At 40.4% G+C, this 18003-nt stretch overlaps 1 protein-coding gene across 1 annotated transcript; it reads left to right on the top strand.

Annotated features, from left to right (window-relative positions):
- Positions 1-2155: 2155 nt before the first annotated feature.
- Positions 2156-17561, top strand: LOC121955702 (solute carrier family 35 member D3). The gene is made up of 4 exons (XM_042503759.1): positions 2156-3029; positions 10372-10582; positions 15584-15741; positions 16679-17561. The coding sequence occupies exons 1-4, from the start codon at positions 2805-2807 to the stop codon at positions 17411-17413; spliced, it is 1329 nt and encodes a 442-aa protein (XP_042359693.1). The 5' UTR covers positions 2156-2804; the 3' UTR covers positions 17414-17561.
- Positions 17562-18003: the final 442 nt, after the last annotated feature.

The following is an 18003-nucleotide window of genomic DNA, read 5'->3' as shown; positions in this document are numbered from 1 at the left end:
ACATTGTGTCAAAGCCCCCACAGTGAAGAAATGCTTTTTCTACACTTGATCGTAGCCAAAAGGCTGAGAAGCGACAAGAAAAATGATCTTCTTAGTTTGTGTAAAGAACTTAAATTATCAACGCAGAGACTCAAACTCTGATCTGGAGCTTCAGTCTCGTGCTGAGATCGTGGTTTAACTTTCAACAGAAACATTTTTATCTTTTCACATTATAATATTTTTGACTTTTTGTTTGTGCATAACGGTTTGATTCCACCGGCAGCGTGTTGATGGCATCACGTCCTCCACATGGCTCTAAATCCCACCGGGAGTGTTTCAGAAGCAGAGCGTCCTGCCGGCTGATACTGTAGACTTGCTGAGCTTGTGCTCATTTTATCATTTTGCCTTGATTTTGTGATAATTTTTCCTTGATTTTATGGTACTTTTTACTATGACTGTGCTGACCTCCAGGGGGCAGGATATCAGCTGTCTGTGCATGGACAGGCAGGTTTCAAACTACTGTCAAAAATTCACTCATCAAGGTGTGTTATGGAGCCATAATGGAAAGGCGAGCACCTTATACGTGGGAGTCCAGATTGTGTATCTGAGTGTAATCAGTGAATTTCCAGCTCAGCTCCTACAATAAGTCTAAAATACACTGTGGAAACTAAATAGTTACATTCAGACTGTTCAGGTCCAAAAATGCTCCATTGCAACCCATTCAAACTGACATTTTTGATCCCACAGCCATCAGAGCAGAAAAACAGGACTTGTATTACTTCTGGGTGTCATTCTGGGCTTTTGACTCTGAATTTGTCATTTTGACTATTTTCCACCTGATGAGGTCATTTTGACCATATTTGGCATATGGAGGAAATACATGCTATTTCCACTAGGTGACCTGTCACAATCAATGTATGGATATCAGTCAAGATTTTTATTTATTTATTTATTTTGCATGATTAAATATCATTCTGCACGTATAGAATTCATCCTCTGGGGAACTTAAACATTTTGCACAAGAAGAGTTTAACTCTCCGTGTGCTCTTCTTGTCTTGTTTACCTCACTGCGCCCTCTCTGTGTCTCCTCACAGTTCAATTAAGTTCACTTCTGATCGGCTTTATCGGCGTGACAGATAAAGGATTTATGTGATGAAATAAATCAGAAAATTAACAGATACGAGATTAAATCCAGAGATTCTGTAAAGGCGCATTAACACGGAGGAGCAGCTCAGAACATTCAGTACAAATCTGCAAACACTGAACACGAGCAGGACGAGCGGCTGCTCATAGAAAGGATCGGATTCTTTCACCAGTGATTATTTTCCTCTTAATAACTCAGAAAGTGTCAGTAAAATGTCAGGAAAAACATGTCTGATACACTTTTATAGAACATTAAACTCAACAAAAATTCAGTTTGCAATCACATAAAACAGAAAAACAGCAAAAGAGAAGAAGCTGGGACCAAATGTTGATTTTATTTACCTGGAAATGCTAAAATATATATAGAGATTTTTTTCTAGAACATAATTTGAAATGAATAATTCTAATAATTATTTTGGACATCAGTAAAAAGTTGCAAGAATATTACCTAAAAATAATAATTGTAAAAAAAAAAAAGTTTAAAAAAAACTTCAAAAAAATGCTGAAAACATTTTTTTTTTAAACATTTATATAGATATAGATACATTATACTTTTAATGACATTTATATATATTATCTGTAAACATAGTTTTAAATGTACAATTCTAATCATTAATTTTGACATTTTTTTTTCATATTTTTAAAATTAATATCCAGCTGTTTTTAGGTCATTTTCTCTTCACCTTTTTGCAATTTGCGAGACATTTATTGCATTTTTTCCCATGTTTTTTCTGATTCTGATGTCACTCCAGATCTTAAAGGGTTAAACCCAGGAACAAATGAATGAATGAATCTCATTGAGATCATTCAGACTGTTTTTTTAAGTTTTTTTTTTTTGTTCTGTGGATCTTTGCGCGCCTGTGCCAAAAAGAACAAAATTAATAAATAAATAAAAAGCTCCGGTGACTGAGAAAGAAGAGAGAAGAAGAAGAAGAGAGGAGGTGATTCCTGCAGTGAGTACAGTGGAGGAGCAGCAGATGTGCAGGAGGAGTACAGTAGAGGGGAGGTCGTCCTCTCTCTGCACAGCCAGGAGGCGCTGCGGCAAAATGTCATATTTCACTCGCAGCTCTCTCAGAGGACGACCTCCCCTCTACTGTACTCCTCCTGCACATCTGCTGCTCCTCCACTGTACTCACTGCAGGAATCACCTCCTCTCTTCTTCTTCTTCTCTCTTCTTTCTCAGTCACCGGAGCTTTTTATTTATTTATTAATTTTGTTCTTTTTGGCACAGGCGCGCAAAGAAAAAGTCCCTGATGAAGTCTGCAGCTGGTGAAGATGAGTGAGTGGAAACTAAAACAGAACAATACTGAGGTTTTGGGTGTTTTGACTCCGTGCAGCTAAAAAACAAAAAAGCTGCAGTTTTAACTAAAAAAAAAGATTGACAGACGCGTCAGCAGAGCCGGACAGAGGATCTCTTCTTTGCACCCCAAGATTTCTCTTTCACTCTTTTTTCTGCTAAAATCTTAAGAGTGCAGATTATTTTTGGTGCAAAAGTGGCTTTCTGCAGCTTTTCTCTCCTCCGGTTTCTCCGTCCGGCAGCAGTGCGGCTGTGCGTAAAATCCCTCACCCTCACGGCGCAGACCGGACCTCTCCAGCCCGGGCAGTGGCAGCAGGGACCGCCGGCATCACCAGCAGCTGTCTGTCTCCTGTATGACTTTCTCTAAAGCCGCCAGTAAGCCACCATGGATGTGCTGAAGAGCCGCTTTTTGGGGATCTCCGTGGCCGTTGCGCACGGCGTCTTCTCCGGCTCTCTGAACATCCTCCTCAAGTTCCTCATCACCAATTATCACTTCAGCTTCCTGACGCTCATCCAGCTGCTGACCAGCAGCACCGCGGCGCTCACTCTGGAGGTGCTCCGGCGGCTGGGGAAGGTCAAGGTCCCGCCGTTCAGCTTTCAGCTCACCAAGGTAAAAAAAAAAAAAAAAAAAACGTGACCAAAATCAGCATTTGGGGATTCCCAAACAGGATTTCCAGTGTGCTTGTGGCGGCAGTGTAGCCTCAAAAATCCCTTTAAAATGTGCCAGCTCGTCTTTTTCTCTCTAACTTATCATTCAATGGCTGATATTTTGACAAAAATAGAAAAAAGTATTCTGATCTTTGTTATATCACACAAAGCATGGAGAGGAGGCAATGAGCACCTCAACCAGGAATGGTCAAAAAATAGCATGAAATTAGTAAAAAGTTTTAAGAAATTTATTTGAAAATAAAACACAAACAAACTTGAAACTAATATATATATGTGTGTAAAAAGAAGAGAGGGCGTCTCCGGGAATTTAGCTGGTTTAGAGTGGCAAGGCGTAGTAGGAGTTCCCAATAAACAACACGGATACAGATGTCATGTTTAGGGTTGACATATTTGGCTGTGGTCTGTAATAGCAATACAAATAACAATTAATTTAGTAAACACCATACATAATAGGCATCATAATTAGATAACTAAAGTAACAAAGGACTGTATTCATTACTCACTTATTCATTACTAAAGAAAATTTGGGTGATATAACTTAAACAAATCACCTTACAGGAGGCACACAGACAGCATGAATTAGTTTATTAGCTTTGAACACGCACCAGCATAAGATTACATTAGTTTTAGATTACATACGATTGAATTAGTTTATATGCACAGCTAAACAAATACACATTAACACAATGTTAGCATCCAACTACTTCAGTATAATGCCATTAGACTCACCTTCTGGCATTTATTGTACCATTGCACCTTTGTATTAGGAAAGAAACTAAACTTCAGTATTTCACACACAGGTGTGGTGCATTCAATAACGTCAGAACAACTATGGTGCGTTCAAGAGCATGGGACATATGACAACTTTCAGAGAAGCAAACTAGAAGTGAAAGAAACTTAATTCAATGAACAAGTCAAGAACACATTAACAGTGTGGCCTTTCTAACACAGCTGCCCCTGACTGTCTGCATAGACAGTCAAATCCAAGGTAGAAAGACCACTCAGGTAGGTTGATCTTTGTCGGCATCTTCAAGCTTTGGGAGCTGGACCAGAAGAACTTCTGGTGGAATGTATGTCCGATCCTTAACCTTAATGGCAGCAGTCCGGATGTGTCCATCAGCTCCAGGGTAAGTAGCTGTCACTTTCCCAACCAGCCATAAAACTTGTGGGAGCTGAGGATCTACAATAAGCACCACTTGGTTTGGTTCGAGGTGTTTCCCATCTTTCTGCCGCTTCTGTCTCTCCTGTAGGCTAGGCAGGTAAAGACCAATGAATCTGGACCAGAAGTGGTCGACAGGAACTTGGCTGTGCCGCCATCGGTGACTCCCAAGGGTGTTACTAGGGTCATAGAGTCCCATCAGTAGGATGCTAGGTGTGATGGGATCTGGATCAGCGATGTCTGATGAGACGTAGTCAAGGGGCTTAGCATTCAGGATGCCCTCCACTTCCACAAGAACTGTGCGGAGCATTGTCTCGGGCATGGACTGCACCTTGAGTACCACCTTGAGAGCAGTCTTCACGGACCTCACTTCTCTCTCCCATGCTCCACCAAAGTCAAGAGCACTGGGGGAATCAAACAGAACTCAATCTGCTGTTCTGCCAACTGTTCCTTCAAGTGAGGAGCCATGGCCTCAAAGGCCTCACGTAGCTCTTGGGCCCCACCGACGCAGTTTGTTCCATTATCAGACAGGAGCACGAAAGGTTTGCCTCTTCTGGCGATGAAACGCTGTAGAGACATCAGAAAGGCATCAGCGTCAAGGCTCTCCAGTAGGTCTAGATGTACACAATGGGTTGCCATGCACTTATAGACAATGCCCCAACATGTCTCTGTTCAACGTCCAATCTTCAGTGTAAAGGAGCCAAAACAATTAGAGGTAAGATCTTAAGCCCGAGCCCGAGTCCGAGCCCGACCCGGCCCGAAATTCAGGCCGGGTCGGGCCCAAAATATAAATTATTACGTTCGGGTCGGGTCGGGCCGGGCTTCTCTCTCGCTAACTTTTTTTTAATAAATATATATTTATATATTATGTATACTAAAACGATGTATGGATATTAAACTAAGGAATACTTGTTATAAAATAAATCATTTGGATAAAACAGAGAAGGCGCTGTATGGTAATTGCTATTTAACTACTAAACAGGAGCCGCAGACTGTACACACTCACAGTCAAAAGCATACTAGGAAGCTTTAGGGCTCCGCTTTTTCAACCAGAGGCAGTGGCACCTGTTTCACAAGCCATTGCTGACTGAAGTCTGTAATAACCAAATACACGGCTCGGGACACGCGCGCGCTTTACGCAGCGCTCAATGCCAGATGTTCAAGAGGACAAGACCCGAGACTGAACTCCCGCACAATACGCACTTTACACCGAGATGACCGCCCTGGACCAGCTACCTCAGCAGGTCTGACTTCTGCAAACAGCAGCTGGTCCAGAAACATGTATGAATGGATTCATCCGTGCGCGCAGTCTCCAGCGGAGGATTTTTAAAGTCTGTTTGTTTCCGCCTTTGGTAACGAAGACTATAGTGAACCTGCTGCGCTCTGGAGGCTTTACCCCGTGTATCTCAGATGCCCTTCCTTGTGATCTACAATGAAGCCCAGAGACCTGCTCCTGCTGCTGTTCCTCTCCTTGTCAGAGAGGCGCGTCCATGTGAGCACAATATCACACACAGAAATATAACAATCTTTTCCAGCGTTATTTCATTGTGTAAATGCATTTATAATGATCATAAAAATATGTAGTTTATTTTAACATTAAGAAAACTTGCGTTTTTTTTCTACCAACTCGAAGAAATTAAAATAAATGTCAAATGGGCTGCTGCATTTTGCCAACGAAATGAAGCATGAACTATCACACCTGACAGAACAGACACACAAATATAAAAGATATAAATGTTTATTGAATATGCATCTTACAGTCTTGTTTAACTGGGAGAATTCGTTACAAAAGACAGGCTTTAATTTGTTATCATTATGCACAGGCATCGTCACAAATGTGATCACACAAATCGCAACCAGTCCCTTTTCCCGGAGCAGTGCTCTGTCCGGGTCTGACTGACGCATCTCCTCCCTTTCCTCCTCCTCCTGAGTCCTCACAAATAAAATATAAAATTTCGGGTTTGTTTCGGGCTCGGGCCTGCAAATCAAGTTAATTGATCGGGCTCGGACCGGGTCGGGTTTAATACCCGCGGGCCCGGGTCGGGTCGGACTGGATTTTTTAGGCCCGATCTTACCTCTAAAAACAATCAACTACAGTCAAATAAAAGGGTGGCTTATAGAGGCGTAGATAACAAGGTGGCAAATTTAGGGACAGAAGAATTGGCACGCCATGCCTGGCACTGCATGCAGAGACTCGGATAGCTCTTGACTCCTTCCCTCCCTCGCAGGATCCAAAACCAACGACGCAGCCCCGCCAGGACTCTTTTGGGTCCAGGATGCAGGAGGGTCTCATCAAAGTCTTGGATGATGAGGTTGGTAAGAGGATGCTTTGGATTTAGGGAGACCAGGTGGATGGTCTCTGGCTCTGGCTGCTCCGCTCTTTATAACCTCTCCCCGACTCTGAGGAGTCCCGTGTCCCTATCGTACTCTGGAGATAGGGAGCTGAAACAACTGTAGGTTGGTAAAGGTCGGTCAGAGATGAGCGCCTTGACCTCTTCTGGGAATGACTCCAACTGCGCCTGTTTTAAGAGGAGATTCTCAGCTTTGATGTAATCTGCTGCTTTGCGGGGCGAGTTAGGGTTTGGATCGGCCGCCCCGTGTAGGGACCGTGCTGTTGCCTGCATGAGGTCCTTCCATGCAGAGAACATGCTGACATCAGGGAGTTGAGGACAGGAGTCGACAGTCACCTGTCCACAAAACAAGGATTTCCTTAGTTCGCTATTCTCTGGCTCTGCATAAACTAATGGGCTGGTGGTCCAATGGTCCTTAGTGTGACGCAGGAAGTCAGGGCCTTGGTGCCAACTCTGAGGTCAGGACAACTCCTTTAAGGTCTTGCCCTGCGTGTTATCATCAGCGGGGTTGTTCACGCTCTCCACATACCTCCAGTTGTTCACATCGGTAAGGCTCTGGATCTCGGCCACACATGTACCAACAAAAACTTTGTAGTGGCAAGATTCTGACCTGATCCAGTGAAGAACGGTAGTAGAGTCTGACCAGAGGATGACCTTTCTGATTGGTAAGGTAAGCTTAGCTTGAAGGACACTGGCTAGTTGAGCACCAGTGAGAGCGGCACTCAGCTCGAACCGAGGCACGGAGAGTTGCTTCTTAGGTGCCACATGGGATCTGGCCAGGACAAAGGAGATATGGACTTCTTTCTGGGCATCTTCTGTCCGTAAGTAAGCAACAGACCCATATGCTCTCTCAGAGGTGTCGCAGAAGATGTGAAGATCTCCACTCGAGGTTGATGAGTCTGCGGACACTGGTGCAAAACATCTGGGGATTTTCATCTGGATCAGGTTGGGAATCTCCTGTTCCCAGATGAACCATCTGTCTCGCAGGCTTTGTGGCTGGATCAGGTCATCCCAGCCGATTTGCTCCTTCCAGAGATCTTGAACAAGAATCTTGGCTCTTGTGGTAAATAATACAATGTAGCCTAGTGGATCATATTGACAGGCGAGTACTTCATAGATGTTCCTCAACGTTGGTTCAGTTCGCTCCACTGGTCTATGTTTGTATTTCAGGAAGTTGTGGAGGCAGTCCCAATGTAACCCAAGAGTTGGCTCCTGAAGGTCCATACTGGATTGAGAAAGCCATAGCTCACCGCTCTCTGATCTGGCGTCCGGTGGAAGATCTTCAGTGGCAGCTGGAACGTTGCTGGCCCACTGGCGTGTCTCAAAGCCCCCGGTATGGAGCAGCTGTCGCAGACCTTCGACAGGTCCTTCGCTTTCTGCTTTGAGTGGGTGCTGTGAAAGCAGTTATCCACATAGAATGACTGCTCAACACAATCAACGAGATCACTGTTGGACTCACTTGTGTCCTGGACATACCGCTGCAGGGCATAGATGGTGCAGCAAGGGCTGCACGTAGTGCCAAATTGCAGGACTTGCCATTCGTAGATCTTTGGCGCTTCGGTCGTCTTCATATCCTGTCAGGTGAAGCGCAGAACTGGTTTTTCAACTGGCAGAAGGCATTTCTGGTGGAACATACTTTTGATGTCATCACTCACTGCGACTGGGTACTACTGAAACCCAATGAGGACTCCTAGCAACGACGGCCCTATGGCAGGTCCAGAGAGGAGAAGGTCGTTGAGGGACTTCCCTTCATATTAGAAGGAGCAGTTAAAGACAATCCTGTCCTTGTCGTTGTGCCGCACCATATGGTGAGGTAAAAACCAGGATTCTGGGGTTGATGTAGCTACCTCGGGTGGCACCACTGCTATGTAACCCATCTTCTCTAATTTCTGGATCTCCTGGCAAAATGCCTTTGGTTCCTGTGTTTTCTCTTTAAGGAGGGAAGTAACCATCTTAGCTATCCTCAGCTCATTCACTCTCTTCTTTAGCTATCGTCGCTTCTCCAGCTGTCTGGTTAGTTACTCTTGTGTTTTAATGGCTTCCTCTTGTAACTGTTGGGCCTCTTTGGCTTTAGTTTGAAGTCGCTGAAAATCATATTCTACTTGTTGGTCCTCCTCTATTGCTGCTGTAACTCCTCAAGCTCCATCTCCTTCACTTGCTCTTTGAGCTGAGCTTTTTCCAGCTTGGAGAAAACATTAGCAGGGAACCTGCTCATGGATGAGCGAGATGACCGTATGGACCTAGAGTTGGAGCTCCTCTGAGATGAGCTCCTCTGGGATGAGGGAGCCCATTGTGTGGTGTGGGTTTGTCCCACAGAAGGGAGAGTTGCAACCACATAGACACTCAGGTAGACTGGGGGGGTGTCGCTCTCTCTGCGAAGCACGTTGGGTTTCAGGTTCAGGCTGGACATATGTGGGTTCCATATCTTGGTTGATAGTCTAATCTGGCTCAAAGGACAATAAAAAAAAGAGAGGGCGTCTCTGGGAATTGAGCTGGTTTAGAGTGGCAAGGCATAGTAGGAGAGTGATGTTCCCAATAAACAACACAGATACAGATGTCCTGTTTAGGGTTGATATATTTGGCTGTGGTCTGTAATAGCAATACAAATAACAATCAGTTTAGCAAATACCATGCATAATATGCATCATAAAAAGATAACTAATGTAACAAAGGACTGTATTCATTGCTCAAATATCATTTGAGTCATGTGACTTAAACACATCACCTCACACGAAGCACACAGACAGCATGAATGAGTTTATTAGCTTTGAACACGCACCAGCATAAGATTAAATTAGTTAAACAAATATACATTAACACAATGTTAGCATCCAGCTTCTACAGTATAATGTCATCAGACTTACCTTCTGGCAGTTACACACAGCATTTACTGGCATTTACACACATTTACACACAGCAATAAGCCAGCAGGGTAAGTTTTAATTTTTAATTAAATTATAGTTCTTATAGTTACGCTCTATCTAAAATGACTAAACAAGCCACAGCAGCCAAACACATCCACTAATACATTTTTATTTTACAAGATACAATAAAGAAGTCAAATAGTTTAACACCTTGAAATGTGAGCAAATTGGCTTGATTTAGTTTAAAAACATGGACAAGACAATGAGCAACAAAAACAGAAATGCCCCAAAATTTATTAAGAAATGATTGTAAGAAATTTTACTGAAAATGAATTTTTTAAAAAAGAAGAAAAGACAGAAAAAGGACATGTTCACCCAGCACCTATCTGTGTGTGCTCACCTATTTGCTTTGAAACCTGAGAAAATTGTCTTGATTTCTTTCAGAATCGTGGGGAAAAAAATCAACGAGCAATGAAAGAAGAAATGACCCAAAAATTTGCAAGCAGTTAGTAAAATTTGCTCAGATTGTTAAGGTTTAAATACTTGTGAAAAGTGATGTCACTCCAGGTTTTAAAGGGTTAAAGCTGCTGTATTACAGCTGTGAACCTGTCATGTCGGCATGAAACACAGCAGAATGGTTTCAGGTTGAAATGCTGCCGGTAACGACATAATACAAGGAGAAAAGGGTAAAAGGGCGGTGGACAGGTCCAACAAACCCCGGACTTTCATGTAGGAGTCTTTCCCCTTCAACAAAAAATGGCAGTTTTTAGGTGATGTTAGATTAGCATTATGATGTGAGTTGGGCTTACATGTGTTCATTGTGGTGAAGGTCAGGGTGAGTCTCCAGGAAATTAATTCCAGGTATTGTCCCCTGAAGTGTGTAAAACATGTATTTGTGTGTCTGTGCAGGAGTTTGGCCCGGTGTGTATCCTCTCTACGTTGCAGTCCACGCTCACGCTGTGGTCTCTGCGTGGCCTCAGCCTGCCCATGTACGTCGTCTTCAAACGCTGCCTGCCGCTCTTCACGCTCAGCATTGGCGTGTTCGTGCTGAGGAACGGCATCCCGTCCATCGGAGTGGTGACCGCCGTCATCATCACCACCGGTGGAGCTGCGCTTGCTGGTAAAAACACACATCATGCACATTTAACCCCACAAGTTTTCAAGAAATTAGTGAAAAGTACAAGAAAATAATCAGAAAATTGACATGCAAAAGAGATTTTTTAAAAAAAATTTATTTTTCCCTAGTTTTATTTATTTTTAAAATAATTTTCTAAATCCACAGATTTATTGCAATTTGTGGAATATTCTTTCCAAGTTGCTTGTTGCCTTTTTCCCATGTTTCTGAAACAAATTGCACCAATTTGCTCAGCTGTCAAAGATCTAAAGTGTAACTAAGTAAATTAAAAAATAATGAAAAAGAAAACAAAAAACAACAACAAACCATGGCGATCTCTGTAGGCACAGTGATTCTTATTTTCAGCCGACTGTTCACTAAAGAAAACAGATTAATTAGATATTACATTTCTGACAATATTTCCCCCTAATACCTACACACTGGAGCTTTCATTTAAATTACCGTCTTCATTTCTCTCTTCTTTTGTTTTTAGTATTTTACGCCTGAACTGTTTGTGTTTCTTTGGTTGAGAGAATCTCAGATTATCGCAGCTTTCTTTTGCATCTTAATGTCGTCATCTGTACTCTTCCTCTCTTTTGTTCCTCCGTCTCTCTCTCCTCTTCTCCCTCACATGACCCCATTATTTGATCCATACTTACTTTCTCCATCCCCGTATCATTGTCTCTTTTTCTCTTTAACTTTCACCAAAAAAAGATCCAGAATCTGACCCCAGCTTTTAGTTTTTTCTTTTGGACTCTCAGTTAACCCTAAAAAACCTGGATTGACATAAATTTTGTTAGAAATTATGTTATAGAAGATTATCATTTTCTTTTCTTTTTTTGCACTTTCTTTCTTTTCTTTTTCATTTATTCATATATTTATTTTGTTTATTGTTTATTTGTTTATTAGTTTGATTTCCTTTTTTAAAACAACTTGGCAGAAAATATTCTGCAAATTACAAAAAAAATAAATTAAATTAAAAAGTGTTATTACTTTAATAAGTATCTGTGAGGATATTATTAGATATTATCCAAAAAGAAAAACAAAGTCTAGAAATCTGTATTTATAATTCTTTTTATTCTATATTTAAAGTGATGTTACAGAAAAATATTTTTTCACACTTTCTTAAGGTTAATTTCTTGTCTGTCTTTCTTGTTATGTCTTATTTTCAAGTCATTTTTAATTTTTAATTTTATTTTTTCACCACTTTTCTGGTATTTGGGGGCCATTTCCTGTTAGGTTTGCATGTTTTTGAAAGAAATCAAGCCATGTGCTCAAGCTTCAAAGGGTTAAACAGCTTTTCCTCACATGTAAATCTGTTTAACTGTCGCATTAATCTCCAGTCCTGTAAAATTGCTTTTAATCGTCTTTCACAGCAGTAAATTCTCCTATTTCATTATCGTTAATGATCCTGAAGTCATAAACAATAAAAAAACCTACAAATAATTCATTTCCTGGATAAATCTGCTCTGCTGCTCTCTTAGGCAGGAGGGGTCCAAACATAAAGTGTGAAATGTGCATAATATGAATCTAATGGACTTATTCATCATTCGGGGTTTAATCTCAGTAATAATCGACTTTATTCCGCTCAATAATTTAAGATTCGAATCTTGCAGATGTTTTTCATGACCTAATCCAGTGAGAACATGTAATTTTTTTCACATTTTGTGTGTTTTTAGCTTAAAAAAGAGGACCACGAATATTATTTTCAGTTACTAGGAATAAAAAATGTACATATAGTGGTTTTAAATGATCTCACTGCATCAATGAAACCTTATAAAATGTGGGATATAGAAGTAGTATGACATTAAACTGTAGTAAAACTGTGTAAGAAGCAGTTCAGGGAGGATTATGGCTCAGTTTTCAGTTTCCTTCCAACGGACAACAACCAGAATCAGCTGCAGTGTGCAGGATTTAGGACAATATATTAGCAGAAATCTGGTAAAATGTAATCAATATGTTTTAAAAATTGCTCTAAATTGCTTTGAAGTCTCTGTACAACATTTAGCATTTGTGTTGGTTCGTCTCTAAATACTGTAGTCCTGTCAGTGTCTCTCGGCTCTAAGTCCGTTAGTTCCTGCTGAAAATGTAAATATTTAAAAACACAGATGTAAAGTTTCATCAGTAATTTCCTCAAACAGCTGCTGACAGTTTTTATTCAACAAACAGGAGGAAACAGTCACTTTGTTGGGGACTATTTTCTACAGTGGATTAATCTGCATGTGGTGCTGTCGTGAGTATTCGTGTCAGCAGGATGATATAACCACCCAGCAAGCAGGGAATGTTCCCACAACACTGGCTAACGTTACCTACAAGTTGTAATAATTTTTTAAAGAAATAATTTTAATCAAATGTTTTAAGAACGTTTTCAGGATGTTTATCGTTTCAGATAATGTTCCTTTAGGGTTAAAAGCTGACTAAGATGTAACGTTTAAACTGCAACACTCTGAGGATGTTTTGGTGATGTTGAGAGGTGACAGATCAGAGAATGAGCTTTTTATAAAATGTTCCCACAACGTTACATGAGAACAAAGGAAGAACGTTTTCAGAGCAACATTCAGAACATGTTATTGAAGACTGAGATTGTAGAACTTTTTTTTAAATTGAAATGTAATGTCATGTGATATGTTAAACACAAACAAACAAAAAACACTAAACACAAATATTTCTAACACTTTTGATGTTTAGAGAATGAAAGAATCCAAACTAAAAGAAAACTGCAGCTAAAAACATTACTAAAGAACTGCAAAACAAAACAACACAACACAACACAACACAACACAACACAACACAACACAAAACAAAACAAAACAAAACAAAACAAAACAAAACAGAAACAAAACAACACAAAACAAAACAAAACAGAACAGAACAGAAACAAAACAAAACAAAACAACACAACACAACACAACACAACACAACACAACACAAAACAAAACAAAACAAAACAAAACAAAACAAAACAGAAACAAAACAACACAAAACAAAACAAAACAGAACAGAACAGAAACAAAACAAAACAAAACAACACAACACAACACAACACAACACAACACAACACAAAACAAAACAAAACAGAAACAAAACAAAACAAAACAAAACAAAACAAAACAAAACAGAACAAAACAAAACAAAACATAAAAAATATATCAGACAAAAAAAACAGCAAGATATGAAATGTAAGACTGTAAAAACGTCTTTTTAAAAGATCTATAGGCAGCAGTAACATGTCGTATAAAATGATGTCGCAAAGCTTTTTTACTTTAGCTAACATAAACACATTTTAAGATGCAGTTATAATATTTTCAAATATGAGAGCAGATCTGAGAGAAATTCCCACTTAAATGTGAACTCAGAAATTTTATTTCATGTGTTTTGTATGTTTAGTGTGGGTAGATAGGTCCGTGCGTGTGTGTGTGTGTGTGTGTGTGTGTGTGATCAGCTGGTTTGCAGTTTGCGTGTTTGTGTGTGAATGTAAGTTTTCCACCCACACAGACTCAGAAAGGATTAATTCTCCGTCTTTTTCCTTTTTTATCCTCCTGCTGCATTTTCTGACTTCATTCATCACGTCTGCTGATTCCTCCTCTTCTCCTCCTCTACTCCTCCTTCACACTCCCACACTCTGCCTTTCTCTCTCTACTCCTGTTTGTTTTTTATCATCCTCTCCCTGTAAGAGTGCTGCTACACGACCAACATGAGAGAACAAATCAACCGTAGAAAAAGGAGCTCAATGTTTAATAATGAAGCTGCGTGTCAACATTTCGACAATAGAAAAAACAAACAGAGCACACCTGTGCTTCTTCCTGGAAGTACACATGTTCACAAATGAGGCCGCGCTCACACATGCATGAAATTAATACTGCTGAATATTTGTCTCCTGTTCACTTCATTCAATGTGAGCTAAAGGAAAAATAAATTATTATAGCTTCTGAAACTTATTTTAGTATTTTAGTACCACAGGGAATTAACTTTGGTTAACTTTGACCAGTAAAGCGTTAACATCGAACATTAGTAAAGAAGTACGTGTGGAGGAAACACTGATTTTTGACTTGGATTTAACCCTTAAACAGTCACAAGAAATGCCTTTTGCAAAAAATTATATATTATAGTTCATATAATATGTTAACAAAATGCATCAACCTCATTAAGAGAGAAAACTAATTGTCAATGTTGTCGAATAAACATTTGAAAATAAAAGTAACTTCATAAAATAAACAAAAAAATATTTTAAAAAATGAATACCAATAATAATGAATCACATAACAAAATCGGAAGAAAAAAACCCATCGAGTTTCATATAATAAAAACAGAATAGTTACAGTGTAATCAGAATAGTAAATTGCATCGTGTAAATACAGCACTTTAAAATGAAATTGGGTTTTGCCAAGTTTTTAGTAATGCAAGTTTTATTGCAAAAAAGCTCAACTGTGCAGTTACAGTGTCTGTTAAGGGGTTAATCTCAGCGACTTGGACTTGTCAGTAATCTCTAAAACATAAAAAAAAATGTTTTATGTCTTTCAAAAACAAGTACAAAAAACCTAATAAGCAAACTGGCAAGAAACGTCCCGCAACCTGCAAAAAAATGTGTAAAACATGACAAAGAAAAAGACCTGAAAATTAGCTGAGAACATTTGGTAGAAAAATCTTCAGAAAACTATATTTCTAATAATTATATATTTGCTGATTTTCTTTAGCACTTTCTTGAGTTCATTTTCTTGTTTGTTGTTTTTTTTACCTAACTTTTTCCTTTAAAAATTTTCTATATTTTCCAATAATTTTCTTCTAACTTTTTTCCAAATCTTTTGGATCCATTTCTTGTGAAAATGCTCATCGCCCTCCAGTGTTTTAGAAAGAAATCAAGCCGATAAGTTCAGGTTACAAAGGGTTAAAATAACATAACATCAGAGCGAGTCGGTCAGCGACAGCTGTAACAATCTGGAAACTGAACCAAAATATAAAAAAGGGGAAAAAAATAACACTGATAAAATCTGTGGACTTCCTCTCCAGGTGCTGGTGATCTCACCGGCGATCCCTTCGGTTACGTCACCGGCGTGTTGGCGGTCATCATCCACGCCTCCTACCTGGTCCTGATCCAGAAGACCAGCCTGGACAGCGAGTACGGGCCGCTCACAGCACAGTACGCCATCGCCATCATGGCCTCGCCGGTACGAACCGTTAACACTGCACAGAGTTGGTGTGATTGTATTTTTAAGTTGTTTTCTTGTCTTGATTTTTGTTTGGTTTATGTCATCATAATTTGTTGATAAAAAACAAAGCAAACAAAAAAAACATTGCGTGGGGTTCAAAGTTGAATTTTTTCTGCAGTTTTTAAAAATGTTTTGGCTCTTTGAGTTGACCTGTGACTCTTTCAGCATTTCTTTTTTTATGCACTGTGCTTTTTTCCAGCTTTATTTGACAAAAATATATACAAAATAAATCAAAAATAAAATTAAAATAAAATTCTACACAGAAGATAATAAATAATAACAAATAAACATAATATCAATACATAAACCAAATTAAAAAAAAATATTATTAATTATTACATATTCACATTACATCAGGGGTTTCACCAAGTAAATGTTTGTAATAATATAAAACTTTGATTCTTTCAGAAACACGAGGAAGAAGTCAATAAGCAACTCGGCAAAAAATGTTGCGCACCTTTTTTTTAATTAAATTTAGAAAATGATAAATTGGTAAAATGTCAAGAGAATTATATTTACAATAATCACAATTAAATATTTAAAATTATTCACAGAATTGTAATTTTTAGGCACTTTTTTAAGGGATTTTCCTTGTTTTGTTTTTGTGGTTGTTTTTTGTTGTTTTATTTAACTTGCTGATGTTTTTGTTTGTATGTTTGTTTTGAAATATTTAGGTAATTTTCTTGTACTTTTTAAATTTTGTTTATCTTTTTATTGTTTCTGGATCATTTCTTCTTAAGTTGCTCATTGCGTCGTGTTTTTAAAGGAAATCCGGTCAGTTAGCCCAGGTTTTAAAGGGCTAAACCTGCCTCGTCTCTCCTTGTACTTAAGTTTTATTTCTATTTTTCTCACAAACTTCTCTTCTGGCTCTTTTCTCGTCTCTCTCGGTGTTTAGGTGCTGCTCGTGTGCTCCGTCATCTCCCTGGACACCATCAACATGTGGTCGTACGAGGGCTGGAAGGACCCCCACATCACCGTCATCTTCGTCTTCTGCATCTTCATCGGCTGCGCCATGAACTTCACCACGCTGCACTGCACCTACATCAACTCCGCCGTCACCACCAGCTTCGTCGGCGTCGTCAAGAGCATCGCCACCATTACCGTGGGCATGCTGGCGTTCAGCGACGTTGCGCCGACCGGGCTGTTCATCGGCGGCGTGGTGGTGAACACCGTCGGCTCCATCACCTACTGCGTGGTCAAATACTACGAGACGAAGAAGAAGAGCTTGTACGAGGACCTGGAGGAGGGCGGGAAGGATGGAGCGCCACCCGGCGAGCCTTACAGAGAGAAACCAGCTCTGAACGGAGATGGTCTGTCCACCGGCGACGTTTCCGACCCAGGACAACCGGAGATGGAGGGAGTGTTGGGCAGTGGCAGGAGAGAGGACGTAGCGTCGGCTGATTTGGCTAACGGAGAGGCGTGGACAGGACAAGGAGACGGGGACGTGAATTCGCGCGTCATGACGGAAAAGGAGGCGCTGGAGATGCAGCGGGAGCACTTCCACCGAGAGAACGCCGCCCCCGCTCAGTCGGTCAGTGACAGCTATGTCGGGGTGTGGAGGTCCATCAGACATCTGCAGTTCATGAAGAAAGACCCTTTGATTGAAAACATGGAGCAGCAGAGTCCTTAAGGCCGGGACAGAGACCGGCACGGAAAACTGGGAATGAATTAAAAGATTAAAAAAGTCTGCTGCAGAAACCAGAGAAGAAGAAAAGAGACAGAGTGAAGCTCTGTGTCCGCCGGGAACGTCTTTTATTAGCCGAACAAACGCTCGCTGGAAACACGTTTGCTGCTGTTGCTGTGGTACCTCAGTGAAAGCTTTTTCTGCTAAAAGTTCAGTTTCATCACACGAGGCTTTGAGAGCAGAGAACGTTTGATTTGGTTAAAAGCGGCAAACTGAAAGTCGTTTTCTTTCTTTGTGGCGAGAATTAAAAAAGAGGTTCCTGGTGGAGGAAAGTGGATGAGGAGTTTTTTTAGGAGAAGCTGACTGTCGGAGATAAATTCTGCCTCTCGTCTCAGCTCCGTGGCGTGCAGCGGGGACGAGGTTATAGACGCGCTGTAAGCATGATTGGGTTTGTGTCCACGCTGATCAGCTGCCTTTTCAGCGTTAAAAAGGCGGCTCTTGTAGAAAAAAAAGTGCATCTTGTGCAAACATGCGATCAGGGAAAAGCAAACAAACAGCAGCCTGAAAGTTTCTGATTTGTTCTGTGAACCTGGCTG

Source organism: Plectropomus leopardus, chromosome 16 (genome assembly GCF_008729295.1).
Source record: "Plectropomus leopardus isolate mb chromosome 16, YSFRI_Pleo_2.0, whole genome shotgun sequence".
NCBI classification, from domain to species: Eukaryota; Metazoa; Chordata; class Actinopteri; order Perciformes; family Serranidae; genus Plectropomus; species Plectropomus leopardus.
Note: the sequence above shows the minus strand (reverse complement) of the source record. Positions and strands in the feature narration are given on the sequence as shown.

Bases quoted from the DNA above. Each gene is read 5' to 3' on its own strand.
- LOC121955702 (XM_042503759.1), top strand. From the start codon at position 2,805: ATGGATGTGCTGAAGAGCCGCTTTTTGGGGATCTCCGTGGCCGTTGCG. The intron at 10,583-15,583 runs GTAAAAACACAC...CTTCCTCTCCAG, and splicing joins CGGTGGAGCTGCGCTTGCTG to GTGCTGGTGATCTCACCGGC. The intron at 15,742-16,678 runs GTACGAACCGTT...CTCGGTGTTTAG, and splicing joins TCGCCATCATGGCCTCGCCG to GTGCTGCTCGTGTGCTCCGT.